This window comes from Girardinichthys multiradiatus, chromosome 22 (genome assembly GCF_021462225.1).
Source record: "Girardinichthys multiradiatus isolate DD_20200921_A chromosome 22, DD_fGirMul_XY1, whole genome shotgun sequence".
Lineage (NCBI taxonomy): Eukaryota > Metazoa > Chordata > Actinopteri > Cyprinodontiformes > Goodeidae > Girardinichthys > Girardinichthys multiradiatus.
The window spans coordinates 12,528,263-12,544,248 of record NC_061814.1 but is presented as its reverse complement, the minus strand read 5'-3'; the positions used below and the strand labels follow the sequence as shown (position 1 = coordinate 12,544,248).

The 15,986-nt window shown below is 40.3% G+C and overlaps 1 protein-coding gene across 1 annotated transcript in view; it reads right to left on the bottom strand.

The window, feature by feature from the left end:
- Positions 1-2,409: 2,409 nt before the first annotated feature.
- Positions 2,410-15,986, bottom strand: part of LOC124859634 (homeobox protein Meis1-like) — a 76,826-nt gene continuing 63,249 nt past the window's right edge. The window contains exons 4-7 of the mRNA XM_047352524.1: positions 15,487-15,545; positions 12,857-12,946; positions 11,927-12,024; positions 2,410-5,051 (exon numbers count right to left, since the gene is read on the bottom strand). Coding sequence (XP_047208480.1) covers positions 11,966-12,024; positions 12,857-12,946; positions 15,487-15,545 — 208 coding nt within the window. The 3' untranslated portion in view covers positions 2,410-5,051; positions 11,927-11,965. The remainder of the gene's footprint in view (positions 5,052-11,926; positions 12,025-12,856; positions 12,947-15,486; positions 15,546-15,986) is intronic.

Below are 15,986 nucleotides of genomic sequence, written 5' to 3'. Positions count from 1 at the left end.
TATATATATATATATATATATATATATATATATATATATATATGTGTGTGTGTGTGTGTGTAATTTCAATCTCAGAACTTTTAGAATTAATGCACAAATTAAAATGATTCAGCTTCTCCACCAGAAACAAATTATAACAAAAAACCTATATTAATTATTCTGACTGTATAACGTATGCTATTTTTTTAATGTATTCAATATTAGTTCTTCAGCTCCTAATAAAAACTACTAATCACAATGTTCGTGTGCGCTCTGCGTCCGTGCGTAAAAGGAGACGTGGTTTCTCCAAGCTTTCCAACCCTATACTCGGACAGTTACCAGGCCTCCCTAAAGAGGGCAGTCATGCATGGGCTTTCTGCTCCACGTCTCCACCGCTCCCAGCGGCCACAGGCTCAGGAATTCACATTTCACAGCGTCGGATATGCCAACCATGCTGGAGAGACCCGAGCAATTAAAACGTCGCCGTTTTTTTAAGACTGAAAATTGTCTTTTTTTTTCTTGCTTCTTCTTTAGTGTAAATTACATTCAGCCGGATAATAGCGGTAAAAAACTCAATAGCTGCTCTGAGGAGACACAGAGGAGAACCTGATTTATAGGCGCATGTTGTTGTGGATGAAACAGGCTCTCGCTTGTTCGCCAGAAAAACAAGATAGTGACTTTGACTTTTAGGGCTTCTCTCCGAAATGTTTTAATCAGACTAAAGTCACTCGGCTCAGCCTCACGCTCCTCCCTCCTCTGAAGCGCGGTGTAATCCCAGAGAAAACACTGGCTGCCGGAGCGCTGCTCGAGCTGCTTCGGTTGCGAGCAATAAGGCTTGAGGGAGAACTAATCACCCCATTTACGCGTTTGTAGCTATTTTTCCTAAATGAATTTTAATGCGAAATAAAGAAAGGTTTGCTTTCTCGCACACAACCAATTTACTTCTCTCTCTCTCTGTCTGTGTGTGCGTGTGAGTGTGTGTGTGTGCGAGTAAATTACAGCAGAACGTATGCATTAGCTGCACATTTTCCAGCAGCAGTTGGAGACTCAAAGTCCATGTCCCTTTTCTGCTTTCTTCAATGTACACGTTTATGGCTGATTATGCCTCAGAAAATTGTAAGCTTCTAATAATATGTTACAGTTCTTGCAAAAGTGTTCAGGGCATTTAAACTTCCTCATAGTTCGTCCCGTCCCAGCCATAAGCTTATGTGTTTTGTTGTGGGTTTTATGTGATCAGTTATTATATTTTAAAGTGGAAGAAAAATAATACATGGGTTTTAAAATGTTTTCCAAACAAAAATCTGAAAAGTGTGGCTTGCATTTGTGTTCAGACCTATTTAATTTAACCAAATCCAGTGCAATCAGCTGTATTTAGAAGTCAGCTGATTTGTTCCAAGTCCACCTCTGTTTAATTCAACTGATAGTGAGAACATTAACTTCAGATGCAGTCATGAGGCCCATTGTAACTGGAGAAGCTGCAGCGATTCAGGGCTCAAAAAGGAAAATCTGGAGGAAGGACAACCATTAGTTGTGCACTCCACAAATATGGCCTTTATGGAAAAATGACAAGAAGAGCGCCACTGTTGAAAGAAAGCCATAAGTGCTGTGTGCAGTTTTCTACAAGCCATGTAGGGGACACAGCAAACATGTTGGAGGTGTTCAGGTCAGATGAGACCAAATTGAATTTTCTGGCCTTCATGCAAGCCTATGTGTGACAGAAAACCAACACTGAGCATCATCCTGAACACACCATCTCTATGGTGAGACATGGTTGTGACAGCATCATGCTGTGGGGATGCTTTTGCTCAGCAGGGACAGAGAAGCTGGTCGGAGTTGATTGAGGGATAATTAGAGTTAAATAGAAGGCAGTCCCAGAATAAAACCTGTTTGGGGCTGTAAAAGGCTTGAGACTGGGGGAGATGTACCCCATTAAGCAGGACAGTGACCCTCAACAGCCAGAGCTACAATAGAAGGCATTCGATCCAAGCATACAGTATGCGTTAGAATGGCCTAATCAGATTCTGGACCTAAATACAATTGAGAATCTATGGTAACGTGGACATTGATTTTCTAGGTGCTCTTTTATCAAGGCTGAGAGAGCTTGAGCTTCTTTGCAAAGAAAAGTGGATGAAAGTATCATTCTCTAGATATGCAAAGCTGGTAGAGACAAGATTAAGTTCGGAATTGGGGGTCTGAACACATAGGCATTCCACAGTTTTCTTTTTTTGTAAAAAGAAATGTGAAAACCATGTATCATTTCCTTAAACTTTACAATTACTAAAAAATTTGTGTTGATCTGTTACATAAAATCCCAATAAAACATGTTGAAGTTTGGGGTTGTAACATGGCACAATGTGGAAAGGATCAAGGGGTATGAATACTTTTTCAGGGCCCTGTATCTGTATAATAATATAATCTGAGACTAGTTACTTTGTGTTATTTGAAGAAAAGTATTTATTTACAACACAGATGTACATATATAACCCTTCAAAGTAAAAGCATACGAATCATGACTTTGTCTTCAAAGGAATTTTAAAAGATGTGTGTGATACACGTCTGAAGCAATGGATAGCGGAAGGATTGACACTCACACACCCACACACACACTCTATCACACTCATGTTCCCAATCACATCAATACTGTCCCACACATGCTGCACACACAAAACTCATGAGCCAATGCTGGGTCTATGCTGTTGGGACAGGAGTTGGGTAGTTGTAACTAAGTATTTGGTCAAAAACCTTGACCCAGTTTGTTGAATTAGAGACTTAATGAAGCCTCATTATTCTTCAACGACTGCCATTTGGAACTATACAATGACCTGATCAGACTTCAACAAACCCCTTTGACAGGATGAAAATTGAAATGGTAAGATGGTTAAATGATGCTGCATAATAATGTTAATTTCAGAGTATTGTGTTCAGAACTTTAGTTCACACTAGATAATTAGTTGACTTACAACAACATAAGTCTTTTACCTGCTAAGTATCAAGTGCTAACTAGTGCAATATTTAAACTTTAACCATAGAATTTATCATAAAGTTAATGCAGAGAGCCAATTTGTATACAGTTTTTATGAGTATACATTTTCTACTTCAAATTCAATTGTCTGTCAATAAAAGTCTTATTACAGATCATGAATTTTTAATGCAGAGCTAAGCTAAAAATAAAAAAATTAACCTAAATATTACATGTTCAGTAATCCTGATTATCATTCTAATCATCCCACTTTTTAGTAGCCTTAATGTTAGAAACAAGTCTATTTTAAACACAAATGGAGGGGTTATATTTGAAGATAAGGAACTTGGAAGCCCTGCTGGGTCCTTGTATAGTCTCATATAGGTGTAGCTTTGATGCTTCAGGTAAACTGACTCTAATGTATTAGGCGTCTTACTTTCAGTATAAAGCTACCAGTAGAAAAAAGGAAAAAAAGCAAGTAGCAAAAAACTACTTGAATGGGCACTATGGTTAAAGTGAAAAACATATTTAATATTTTTTTCAAATACACTTTTTTTCCTCCACTGGGTACTTTATTGAAGGCTAAAAGCCTCAAAGAAAGAATGTACTGTGGCATAAATGCTGTTTTCCCACAGTGCCTGCATCAAATGATGAGAGGGAGAGAATCCATTGGGCACATGAGCGCGCTGCCATGTGACATTAAACATATCAATAAGTCAATGTATCAGACTTCCAGAGGCCCTCAATCACAGACACAGATGGAAACAACATGTATTTTGGGTAAGACTTGCAGCTTCCCCATCAACTGTGAGAGTTTTCTTAAATATTGCATCTGCATGACTGCATTACGAGGATCTCCCCATACCATGAGTATAAAATCAGAGTAGAAAAAAACTGGAAAAATCTTGTTCGTCTTATTCAAGTAACTGAGCACATTGTGTTTGGAGTCTATCCGATGAGCTTTGTGACCATTTTCTTCAGCAATAAAAAGTTCAAACATAAAGCGAATCACTGAATTTTTGTTTGAAAAAATATGAAAAGTTACACAGATTGGAGGTAGAAAAGTGGAGCCCAACTGACAGAGACACAAATATCTGCATCATGCATGACCGTGAGGAGACTGTGAGTTAGGATAAATAACATTTACAAAACAAAACACCTGGATAGCTGACACTCCTCGATTTTCCATAAAGGCTGCAAAAAAAAGTTAGAGCAGATATCATATTTTATTTACTATTGTTTCTTTTAATAAACTGCTATTTGGTTCAATAGAGCTAGAGGGCAGATTTGTTGAGAATGCAAACACACACTCACACACACACCCAAAAATAGAGAATTTGGAAAGAAACCAGAAAAAAAGAGAAAAAAGTTCACATCCTTTTTTAAAAAATCTATTAGAAACAACATAATATGCAGAACAATACAATAGCATTTACAATACTTAGTTTCCCAGTTCTTATGAGAGTCCAGCATAATTTTACAACAGTATACAGTATATTTTCTTTCTCCACTCACTTCCCAAACTAGGGCTTGATATAGTTTTATACTTTTAATTTCATTACTCTTGTCATCTCTCCATCCAGGTCTCAATTTAAAGGGCACCTCCTCTGTTTTGCTACAGCGTCCTGTCCATTACAGAGATTGGCTTCTCTTTGGTCCACATCCACTGTACCAAAGGTTAGAGCATTCCTTTCAAGAAGTCTTTTTATGTTTGCTGTCAAGAGTTGAAAATATATCAACCAGGTGCCACATTCACTGGAGGTACAGGCAAACTGCCCAAAGAGTCAATAACAATCACTTTGATGGAGGAATCAGCATGGGGCGATTGGGCAGCAGCAAAGGGGCTGAAGTCTTGTGCCGACCAGAGAAGAAATAGCGGCATTCTGTCAGGATTAAGGTTTCACCAAATGTGGGTGAATTTTGATCAACTCAACACAGTTCGATTCTGTTGAAAAGATTAGCGGCAGCCATGGAAGATGTCCACATGGCAGGCATCGGCCAGATAAAACAGTTGCTGAATCTGGAATCTTGTTTTCGGTGGCTACTGGCATCAGGAAGTGTCCCATTCCTTAGCTCCATAGGCCTCTGGGAGACACACGATTCCCCTCCAGGTCTGAGAAGAGAAACATTTTAACTGGTTAATACTGGTTTAAACTGGTCTCATTCGTTAATAATGTAAATTTATTCTAAAAAACATTTTCACAGAATGATTTTGCCACCACTGTGCATCATATTGAGGATATGGTATTCAGGTTAGTTTAGTAGTAGTATAATAGTTCAATAGTAGTTTTTCGCCACACATAGACCAACAAGTTGAATTGTTGTCATCTGACTAGAGCACCTTCCTTCACATGTTTACTAATGTCCAATACGTGGCTTTTAGAAAACCAGAAACTAGACTTATGGCTTTCTTTCAACAACGGCTTTCCCAGTCTTCCATAAATGCCATATGTGTCCTTTAAACCTCTCCAAAACGTTTTCTCTGACCAGTCTGGTATGTTTCTTGGTTTTCAGTGATGCTTTTTTATTCCCTGATGTTCTCTGTGAAACATCTAAGCCCATAGAACAATTGAGACTAAATCACACACAGATAGACTATTTACTAATTAGACACAGATAGACTATTTACTAATTAGATGCCTTATGAAGGTTGTATTGGTTGCAGTGGATTATAAAATGCAAACCACAAACTACTATGAACTATTTTGTGCTGGTCTATCACATAACACAGAATGAAATACTCTGAAGTTTCTGTTGTAACATGACAAATAGTGAAAAAGTTCAAGGAGAATTCATTCCTTGGCAAGGTTCTTCAGAGTACGTGTTGAAACTAGTTCAGTAGCAGAACTTATTTGTAATTAACTCTAAAATAATGATATTTAATATAGTTATTTAATATAGTTGCACAGTGGTGCAGTTGGTAGCACTGTTGCCTTGTAGCAAGAAGGTCCTGGGTTCGATTCCCGGCCTGGGGTCTTTCTGCATGGATTTTGCATGTTCTTCCCGTACTCTGGCTTCCTCCCACAGTCCAAAGACATGCCTGTTAGGTTAATTGGTAACTCTAAATTGCCCTTAGGTGTATGAATGAGTGTGTGCATGGTTGTTTGTGTGTTGCCCTGTGATGGACTGGCGACTTGTCCAGGGTGTACCCTGCCTCTTGCCCATAGACTGCTGGAGATAGGCACTAGCTCCCCTACGACCCACTATGGAATAAGCGGTAGAAAATGACTGATGAGTATTAAAAATGTATTAACAGTTAATAAATTAGGCTTTTTAATGATTATGAACATTGTAAGATCTTCTATTTAACCCTGTTTGAGCAGTTCAGCGAACAGAACCATGTTATTCTGGGTCAGAATGGAGACCTAAAGCAGGAATCCGCATGCTTTGCGGATGCATGAGAGAGACACAGAGGACTTAAGTGAGTTAATCCTACACCCAACAGTAATGCTACTTTAACAGGAGGAAGGGACTTAGAGACCAAACACACACAATCAGCTTGAAGTGATACCAAGGTTGAGCGCATAACATTTCCTGGATAATCTGTCGAACTGCCTACGAGGAAACTTAAAATTAGCCCTAGGTTTTCTCCCTAAAACACTTTCAGTCAACAATCACTTTAAAGATGGATTTTAGCTAGCAAGACCCACAACCGATCCAAAACAAATTTAAACTGGTGCAACCTGCTATAGGCCACCAATCTTGCACTGATACATGCGAAAAGTAAAGAAATCTTCCCGTACCATCTCTTCTGCCTGCATTCCTTTTCTATAGCAGCAACAACAGCACTCATCTATCTCTCAGCAGGTGAGAAGTAACCAGCAATGGCACAGGGCCATAGTTACTGTCTAAGCCAAAGAGAGCAGGAGGTGAGACCCACAGACAGCTGTCACACACACACACACACACACACACACACACACACGTATACACAGGAGGACCATTACACACAACACAAAAGTGAGAAAGAAAAGGATAAGGAGCATGAGAACAATAATAGCTTCCCGTTTCCACTCATCCATCAGTTTTCAACAAAGCAGCAAAGGAGAAAAAGCGCAGCTACTACTGTGTTAGCTGTAGTTCGATATGTTTATTATGTTTCTTGCTGTTATTTTCTATGGTAAAGGCACCAGACCTGTGACTTTTTGATGGCAAAGTACAAAGTAGTGGATAACTGAGACAGGGAATAAAAATTATACATTTAATTTGTTTTCCAAATTATCTGAAAATGGTGTCTTGCATTTATATTCAAATCCTTTCACTATGATACCCCTATATAAAATCCAATGCCTTCGGAACTCTAGAACAACCTTTGTATAACCCAAATTGTGCTGGAATTACAGCTCTAGGTCTTATAGGCCTCAACTCTATCAGTTTTTAACATCTATAGGCTTGGATTATTTTGCAATTTCTTATTTTACAAAATAGCTTAAATTCATTCAGATTGTGCACAAGTCTGGAAAATCATTCATTTTCCAGTCTCGTCACGGATTCTTTAGTTTTGAACTTTGACTAGGCCATTCTAACACATAAATATACTTTCACCTTTGCCAATGAACGGTAGTCGTTACAATATATTTAGGGCTGTTCTGCTGGGAGGAGAACCTCTGCCCCACCCTCAAATCTTTTGAGGCATTTATCAGGGTGTTTGTTCACCATCTGTCTATAATTAGTTCCATTTTTCTGTCATCTCTGATCAGCTTCCCTGTTCATGCTGAAGTAAGGCTTCCCACAGCATGAGGTTACCTCCACTGTGTTTTACAATCGGGATGGTATGCTGAGGGTGATGCCAGTGTATTGGTATTTATTTACCAATTAAGTAACTTCTAAAGGCACTTGTTTGCACTGGATTTTATTAAGAGGTATCAGAGCAAAGGGGGCTTCATATAAATGCATACAACACTTCGGATTTTGTTTTTTTTTTATCTTTGAAATTCCTAAATCCTTTGTCTTCTCATCTTTGTATTGTTCAAAAGCATTCCATGCAGCACAATGTTGCCACCACTATGTGTCAACCTGGGTACTTCACCCTTAGCTTGATGTGCAGTGTTACTTTTCCTCCACACATAGTGTTTTGCATTTAGGCCAAACTCTTTCAGAACTTGGCAGAAATATCATAAGTAACCTTTGTGTACTTAATAAAACAGTGTCCAAATGAGCAGAGCATCAACACTCTGTTCATCTGTTGCTGAGCTGTGTGACTTTCCTGCATGTTTTACCCCAGGTTAACAAGACTTCACTGATTACTGTGGTAAATTCATGTCAAGAGGCCAATAATGCTATGAGTGCTTGGAACATTGCTTATGGGGTTTTTCTCCTAATAAGCAAATCAATACATTGAGCTGTAAGTCTCATTTCCTCAACTCTTAGGGGGATTCCACAGGGGCCAAATCAACAGGGATATACATACACATGGACAATACAAGGGGCCACACAATCCCCATAGGGACCTATTTTTCTTGTTTGTTTTTTTGTTGTGCTGTTCCCTTTTCCTTCCAGTGTTCCTCAATTGTAAAGGAATATATATATATATTTTGGGGCGGGGGTTGATAGTGGGAGGGTTTGTGGAAGTTGGATTTGAGGGAAGGGATCTTGACCCCCTCAGCAGAAGGTTAACAAATTTGCGCTTAATGATTTCAGCAATGAATTCTGGGACAAAGGGTCTCCAGCCGAGATTGGCGGAGAAAGCATCTGTTCATTCAAGCGTTCTTGATTTGGGAAAAGCTCCTAATGGGCAGAACCAGGAAAGAAATTCCATACTCTTTGCGTAATAATTAATTCTTCCACTCTGTGATAATTTTCTTGAAACCCAAAATTACAGTTTGTAGGGGCCACACATGGCTAATTTTGTGGAAGAGGGAAAGCAGAGAGAGAGAGAAAGAAGGAGGGAATAAGGGGAAACGGGGGTAAGGGTCATTCGAGAGTCACTCCTGTCGCAATCAAAGGCTCGGCTCGCTTCTGCTTCACTTGCTGGGCTTCATCTCTGCTGACAGGTGTATTGTTTCGCAAGGGGATATAAGCTCTGTAATCATCATTGGGTGGAAAGCATAACGCTCTCCACTAAGCAGGACTAATTGGCTTTAGTTTTAACTAATGTTGCAGTGTGACTGCCAGGCACACCTTCTGTAGTGAGGCTCGGCACAATAACCGCTCAATTTAGCCCCTGCAGTAACAAAATCTCAACACTGCAAATGAAATTGCTTATAAAATATAATGAACCTGTGCTCTCTTAATCAAATAAGATAACTGTCCCCACTCCTCCCTCACGTAATAACCTATTAATTTAATTGGTCATGAAAGAATATAACACATCGCTTACGTTTTGAATGACCTAGAAAGCAAAGGAAGAAAATTTGACAGAGACAAGTCGAGCTGATGAAGCTGTAAAGGAAAGACTAGTTTGTGAAGAAGAGACATTGTTCTGTCATCATCCATCTCTCAGCTTCTCTCCTCATCCCTCCTCCCTCCTCTTACTCCCTCTCTACCCCTCCCTCTTATCATTTACTCTTCTTCTCCCTCTCTTGCTCACCATCTCTTAATCTGCCCCTCCCTTCTTCTTTCAGTCTACGTCTCCGTCTCAGTCCTTTTTTTTTTCCCCTCCTCACTCTTCCAGTCTTTTCCGCACTTTGCCCCGTCTCACTGAGGATTCCTCTGGTGGCCCAATTACGGGATTCAGCAGGCAAATTGAGGCTGTTTAAAGCGAGGTCTGCTGGGAAGGCTAGCAGCTGCTGGAAAGAGGCTGCCTGGATGCGCTGAACCAGCCCTCGTATTCACACATTTTGCACAGCAATGCAGATGCAAACGCTTCTTCTTCTACTCTTCCTCTGCTTCCACTTCCTGCATCCTGAATCCCAAAGATGTCATTCCGTGTGAGATATTTGGCCTTTTGTTGTAGCCGGCGACATTTGAGGCATAAACAAGGGTGGAATATTTTCGCTACAGTGCACGAGCATCGTGCAGAGGGTTAATGGTCCCTATTTTTGTAAACTGAATAAGTCAAATCCATTGGTCACACCTCTGGTGACGGCATATTTAATTTGGATCTAGTCAATTAGGCCCAGCTAAGCTCCATACCCTGCTGGCTACCTCCTCCATTTTGCAGTAGTTTGTGTCCTCTCTCTGTGCCAGGAGTAATCCTATTACCATACACACACATATATGCACATGCACATATACAGTTATACAGGCCAGCGTGGAGGTACACAGGCTAACACCCACACATCGGCATGTATTTCACTTATAAATGTTGTGTGGTATACATTCAGCCATGGTGGCACACACGCAAGGAAAACAATGATGTTTGGGTGAGATTGGACCAGCGCCGCTTTAAAACACAATGTGCGCTGTGACACCATCCAGCCTGTATACATCCAGAATTATGTGGGAGTCTGTTTTGCCCTGGGGCAAGAGTGAGGAATGGTATAAGAGAGAGGAGGGGGAGAAGTGAAAAGGAAGAAAAAAAACTAGAAAAAAGGTGTTGTGTGAAAGAGATGGAGAGAGAAAAATTGACAGTGAGAAAAACCCCAATGTTGGAGCGAGACAGAGCTAGCATGAGAAAGACAAAGAGGGAAGGTGATGATGGTGGTGGTGGGTTTAGGAGGGGCTCCCTGTAGCTGGTTAGCATGTGTGTATTAATGTGGCTCATGCATCAACAGCAACCTGGCAGATTTATGACACTTAAGGGGCGCTCACTTCTCTCGCTCTCCTTGCACCAGCAACGACTGCTTACATTTTTGCCAATCAGTCTGTTGCCATAGTAACCTCCTACCTGCCCCCTCCCTTCCCACTAGATCCCCCACCCATCTCCTGTCCCAACCCATCGCCGCCTCCTTTCCTTCTCGTTGCCCCTTTCCCTCTTCCTACTCCCTCTTTGCCACATTAATAAAAAAAAATTACGTATAAATCAGTGTACAAAAGGTTTATTCTCTCATGACTTACTTTATGTCAGTGATTTTGTAATCAGTAATTCCTATTAATATAATTATACTGTATGTTATTTTAAGCCTTCTTTGTTCCTCTCTTTTTTTCTGACTTTGCTCTTTACTGACCAAATATCAAAAAATGTTTGATTTTGTACCTTTTGGACGTGTTAGAGTAACACAGAGCGACACGACATACTTAAAGATTTACACGGATTTGATCAAAGGCTCTTATCACCACACTGATGGTGGGGAAGATGGAGAAAAGGCAACAGGGAATTCCGCTGAATGAAGAACAATTGTCTGTTTGTGTCTAAAACAAATTTAGACATGCAGAATAGGTGAGGTGTCTAAAGATTAAGTTAGAGGAAGCACACAGATGTAAGAAGTTATTTAAAAGGAAACTATTGTTGTGTGTATTATTTAAGCTGCGAGAAAGCAATGGATGGCTAGACTTTCAAATACATTTTGCAACCTTTTGGAAGTTAAGGTAAGGATCTACATTTTCTGGGTAACATACCGTGGTCTGCGCTAACTAAACCATAAAAGACGCTAAGACTAAGAGTCTGAACCCCATAGTCATTTTGTCTTTGTTTTAAACGTTTAGTAAACACCAGAGGTTTTACAATCATCTCTCACACAAAGGCACACACAGTGTTGTCACCTCTACTTAAAATGAAACTAATATTCTATATATGATTAATGGCAACCCAGAAAAGATATGTAAAAACACTTGAAGTAAACTGTAATGATAAAATTTAAATAAAATCTAATCTTCAATTGGAGTGCATTTATTTAGTGGGGGGACATCAATAATTGCTTCAAACAAAACCTAAACTGTTATCTAACAATTCCTCTAGAACAAATGGAACAGTTTTTTAGTTTATCATGAACATTTTGAGCCACTCTTCAAGACGAGAAAGACATGAGAACATTCCATTCAAGTCACACAGATGTGTGTTCTCATATTCAAAGGTTATGAAAGGACTAAAAGAGAAATGCTTAAAATGCTCAGATAAACAGTCAGAGCAATTAGGAGTATAGAAGGATGTGAATGCGGTCTACTTACATCCCCCATTGTGTTGTGATTGGTCAGACTCGGGTAGGGCTACATGTAGTGCCACTGACCTTCCATGCCCATGTTCATCCCCATTCCACCCATCGGCCCTGGAAAACACACAAAAAAATATATATAAAGATTATAAAAGATTTATAATCTCTAGCTAACTGTAAAGAAGTTATCTTATTATCGATTACTTCAACTAAGAAATTGTTCACAGTAGACTGTGCTTAGCAACACTGTCCTTTCACTACGAAGCTAATTTGACAGAGAGTATAGCAACAAAGCCCTTTGGATTTGGCTGGGAGAGGTGTCTGGAAGTGTTTTGAGGTGGGGTGCAGGGTGGTTAAGTCGCCCGGCAGTTTATCTAAACCTGCTGACTTCGAGTGGAGGCTGAGATTGGGTTGGAGACTTGAGAGAGAATCTCAGAAAACAGGGGATAGAGGAGAAGAAGAAGAGCTTAAAGACAAACTGGGATTAAAGCTGATGGCGTGAGAGAGGGACTGAGTTTTAAGAGGAGTGGGAGTGAGGAGGAGGATGGTGGTGTAATGTGATTGAGCACACCTGTTCTGGTGTATCCAGGAAAGAGGGGGAGGAAACGCAAGTGTGCATATCTTTCCCGATGTGTTTGGGAGTGCACATCCTGCTGTTTTCACCCAAAGCAACATGCAACAATAGTTCAAAAAGTTCAAAAAAAGAGCTTTTCTGTCAGCATGAAGATAGAATAAAACATCAATGTGGCAAGTAGTAGGTGAAGAGCACATCTATATCTAAAGAAACGTAGAGGAGGACAAAAAGACTGAAGAGGACAAGAAGATTCTCAGGAGATTTTGGAAGAAAACAGGATGGAACCAAGCCAGAAACCACAGGAACATACTGAAGAAAGATAGCAAAAACAACAGAGTAATGAAAAGGATAGACACGCAGAGAAGGCCATACCAGGTGGTCTGATTCCCATGTGCTGCTGGCCGTCCATGACGAAGCCACCCATTGGCTGACCATCTGGATTGTAGGGAGCTCCTTGACTTACTGTGAATGCAAGAGATGAAGAGGAGGGAGGGATGGAGGTATTGGTGGGAGGGAGCAGAGTGGTCAATTAGTCCTTTTAATTAAAGCTCAGTGGACAGAGCGGGATCATCTGTTGGCTGGTGCACGCACAGAAAGGCGCTGATGTCTTTCAACGTCACTCTGCTCCATGCTGGTGCAGCTAGCTCTCTACTTTAAGCCCGTGGTGAACTTCAACGCAGCTAAATGCTCTAATAGGGATCAGACTAAGAGTTTAATCTATGCCATGGTACATTTAAGACACGGACTGACTTTGGTTTCGGGATAATGACTGACTTGTTTACATTTTATTTTGATGCTTTAAATCTAAATGCAAAGACTGCAGGATTCTCATGGTGTGCCAGAAGCTCTGACAACAGACTTGAGATTTCACAAGTATTACAGTACAACCACAGTACACAGGGTCTTTGCAGCTTCCCCAGAGTTATTACGGGCCTCTTGGCTGCTACTGTAACAAACCCTCTCTATGTTGGGTCAGCCAGTTTAAGTGGATGGCCATGTCTTGGCTATTTCAAAGTTGTGCCACTCTCTTTCCAGTTTTAGATGATCAATTGAAACAATCTGTATGAGATGTTCCAGGCATGGGATTCATAACCTAATCCTAGCTTTAAAAATGTGGACTTGAAATCGAATGACTTTTGAAAGCAATTGGTTGCACTGGATTTTATTTAGGGGTGTAATAGGAAAGGGGGCTGAATACATATGCAGGATATGCACTATGTATGCTTTTTATTGCCATTTCAGAGTTATGCATTACTTAGCTTCAGTCTGTTGCGTAAAATCTCAAGCTTTAAATTAGAAGGTTATAACATGAAAAAATGTGGAAAATGTTCAAGGGATGTGTATTATTTTGTAAAGGCCTGTGAATGTCAAGATAGCAGGATTCTTTTGCTGTGTTCTTTGTTTTCAGTGAGATTTGTTTGCATAACCGGCCAACAGATTCTTTAAATGACGGATGCAGGAACATTTCACATATTTTTTGAAAATCCATAACATTTTAGTTATTTAATTTTGACATGTCCAGCCACTCAAATAAATATTTAATAAAAGACATGTTGGCACATCATACAGCAATGCTTTTAACGTAACTGTTGCTGCCCCCAATGTATAATTACACATATGGCCAAAGGAACAAAATGAGATCCAGCTTGTGGCCCAATCCAGTTTTCAACAAAAGTTCATTCTTGCTGATTGGTCCCAGAATCTGCTCCTATCTTAATACTTTATCTTATAAATACTGACTAAAACTGAGCAGCAAGAATATGTGAAACCCAATACAGTTCCTTTTTTTCTGTGCCCCTCCATTGTTCTGCTCTCATAGAAAGCCACTTACCTTCGATTTAGGCCGTTTGGCGGCCAGTCAAGCAAAAGCAGGACCTCGGCCCCACTGAATGCCTTTGAACTTTACTACCTCACCACCATCACCCACCCCTTAATGCCATTATGACCTCTCACCCCTATTACAGGTAATAAAGTTTACAGCAGTCCAAAACCAAGCCATGCACCAGGGGGACTGCTCCCTCATTCCCCTTGCTCCCTAAAACAGCCGCAAATAGGGTTGAGGGAGCGTGTTTAAAGGAATGGGGGGGAAGGGATGGGGGTAAAAGCAGGTCCAGAGCCAAAAAAGCCAATCAGGGGTCAACCCAAAAAAAGAAACAGGCGTAGGTCCCTCTAGGTTATGATTTTAGCCAGGGAGAAAGGATTGTTTTTGTTTTTTTATGTACCTATTTGGTGAAAAGGGGCTAGAAGGGGTTAGCAAACTATTCTGGGAACACAGCTAGGTTTGTGAGCAGAATAACTAAAAAAATGGAGATCATCATTAACAAGAGCTGGCCATTTCCCTGGCCATTTCGCCCCTTTGCCATTTCATACTTTTCCAGCTTTAGTTGTCTGCCATGAGGCATTTTGTACTGACTATGCGTCAATTCGTAGCCACCTTAAGATTGATTTGAGCTAGCCATGTATCAATTTGTACGTGGTTTGGAGACAATTTGTGACGACTTTTCATTAATTGACGTCAGTGGACTTGTAATATTACATCTAAGGTAAATAGTGCACAGTTGAAGTAAAATTTAGTTGACATTTAAGCATTTTTTTATTATTTATCTCTGTAATCCACTAAAATACTAGAATGGAAAATAAACTGAAATGTTTCTGGGTAAGAATTTGTTTGTTTATGGGTACAACATGAAGAACCAGGAAAATACCAAAGTGGCAACATGCGGGTACAAAATGTAGGATTGCTAACTGGCAAAGAGGTGAATACTTTACTTTTTCACTCCACATGGCATGTCAAGGTTGATTAATAGTTGCTGTTAATGTTAAAATATTTAGCCTCTTAACTTTATTGGTCAGTACTGAGGGGGGAAAATTCCCTGAAGGATTTTGACATTACAAGAGGGGAGCATCAGTCCTGTATTTACCCAGTGAGAGGCCTCCGGGTGCATGGACTCGGGATAGCTTAAGCCTGCGCGGCTTGAAAACACTAACTATAGGAGACTTGCCTGCACGGTTTGACTGGTCGATCATGGGCTGCACTATTCTCCTCCGCGCATTAATGAACCTGCAGAGAGTGGGAGAGAAGGAGGGGAGGATCATAAGGGGGAGGAAGACAGAAAAGGAAGGAGAGGAGACAAAAACATAGAAACACAGTCAGAGCTTTACTCAAAACAAGATTAAGGAAAAATGCTGACTAATACCCTGAAGATCTTGGCAGCCAGCACAAAAACCACCACATTTCCAAAGTTGCCTCTTTCTCTTACCAAACCATAATAGTGATAAGGAGTAATTATTCTCCCATAAGCAATGCTGAGCCCCAGTAAAGCCGCTGCAACGCTACAGCGAAAGTCACATCTTAACTGCTTCATTTATTAAAATTGTTGTCTTTGAAAAGTCAGAACTCCAGAACTTGTGCAAACTTGCCTAAAAACAGAGTCAGCCTGAACACTGGGGTCTTTGTGGAGGCGAGGCTAAAATAGGATTGTCTCTCTGCCTGTCTGAAAAA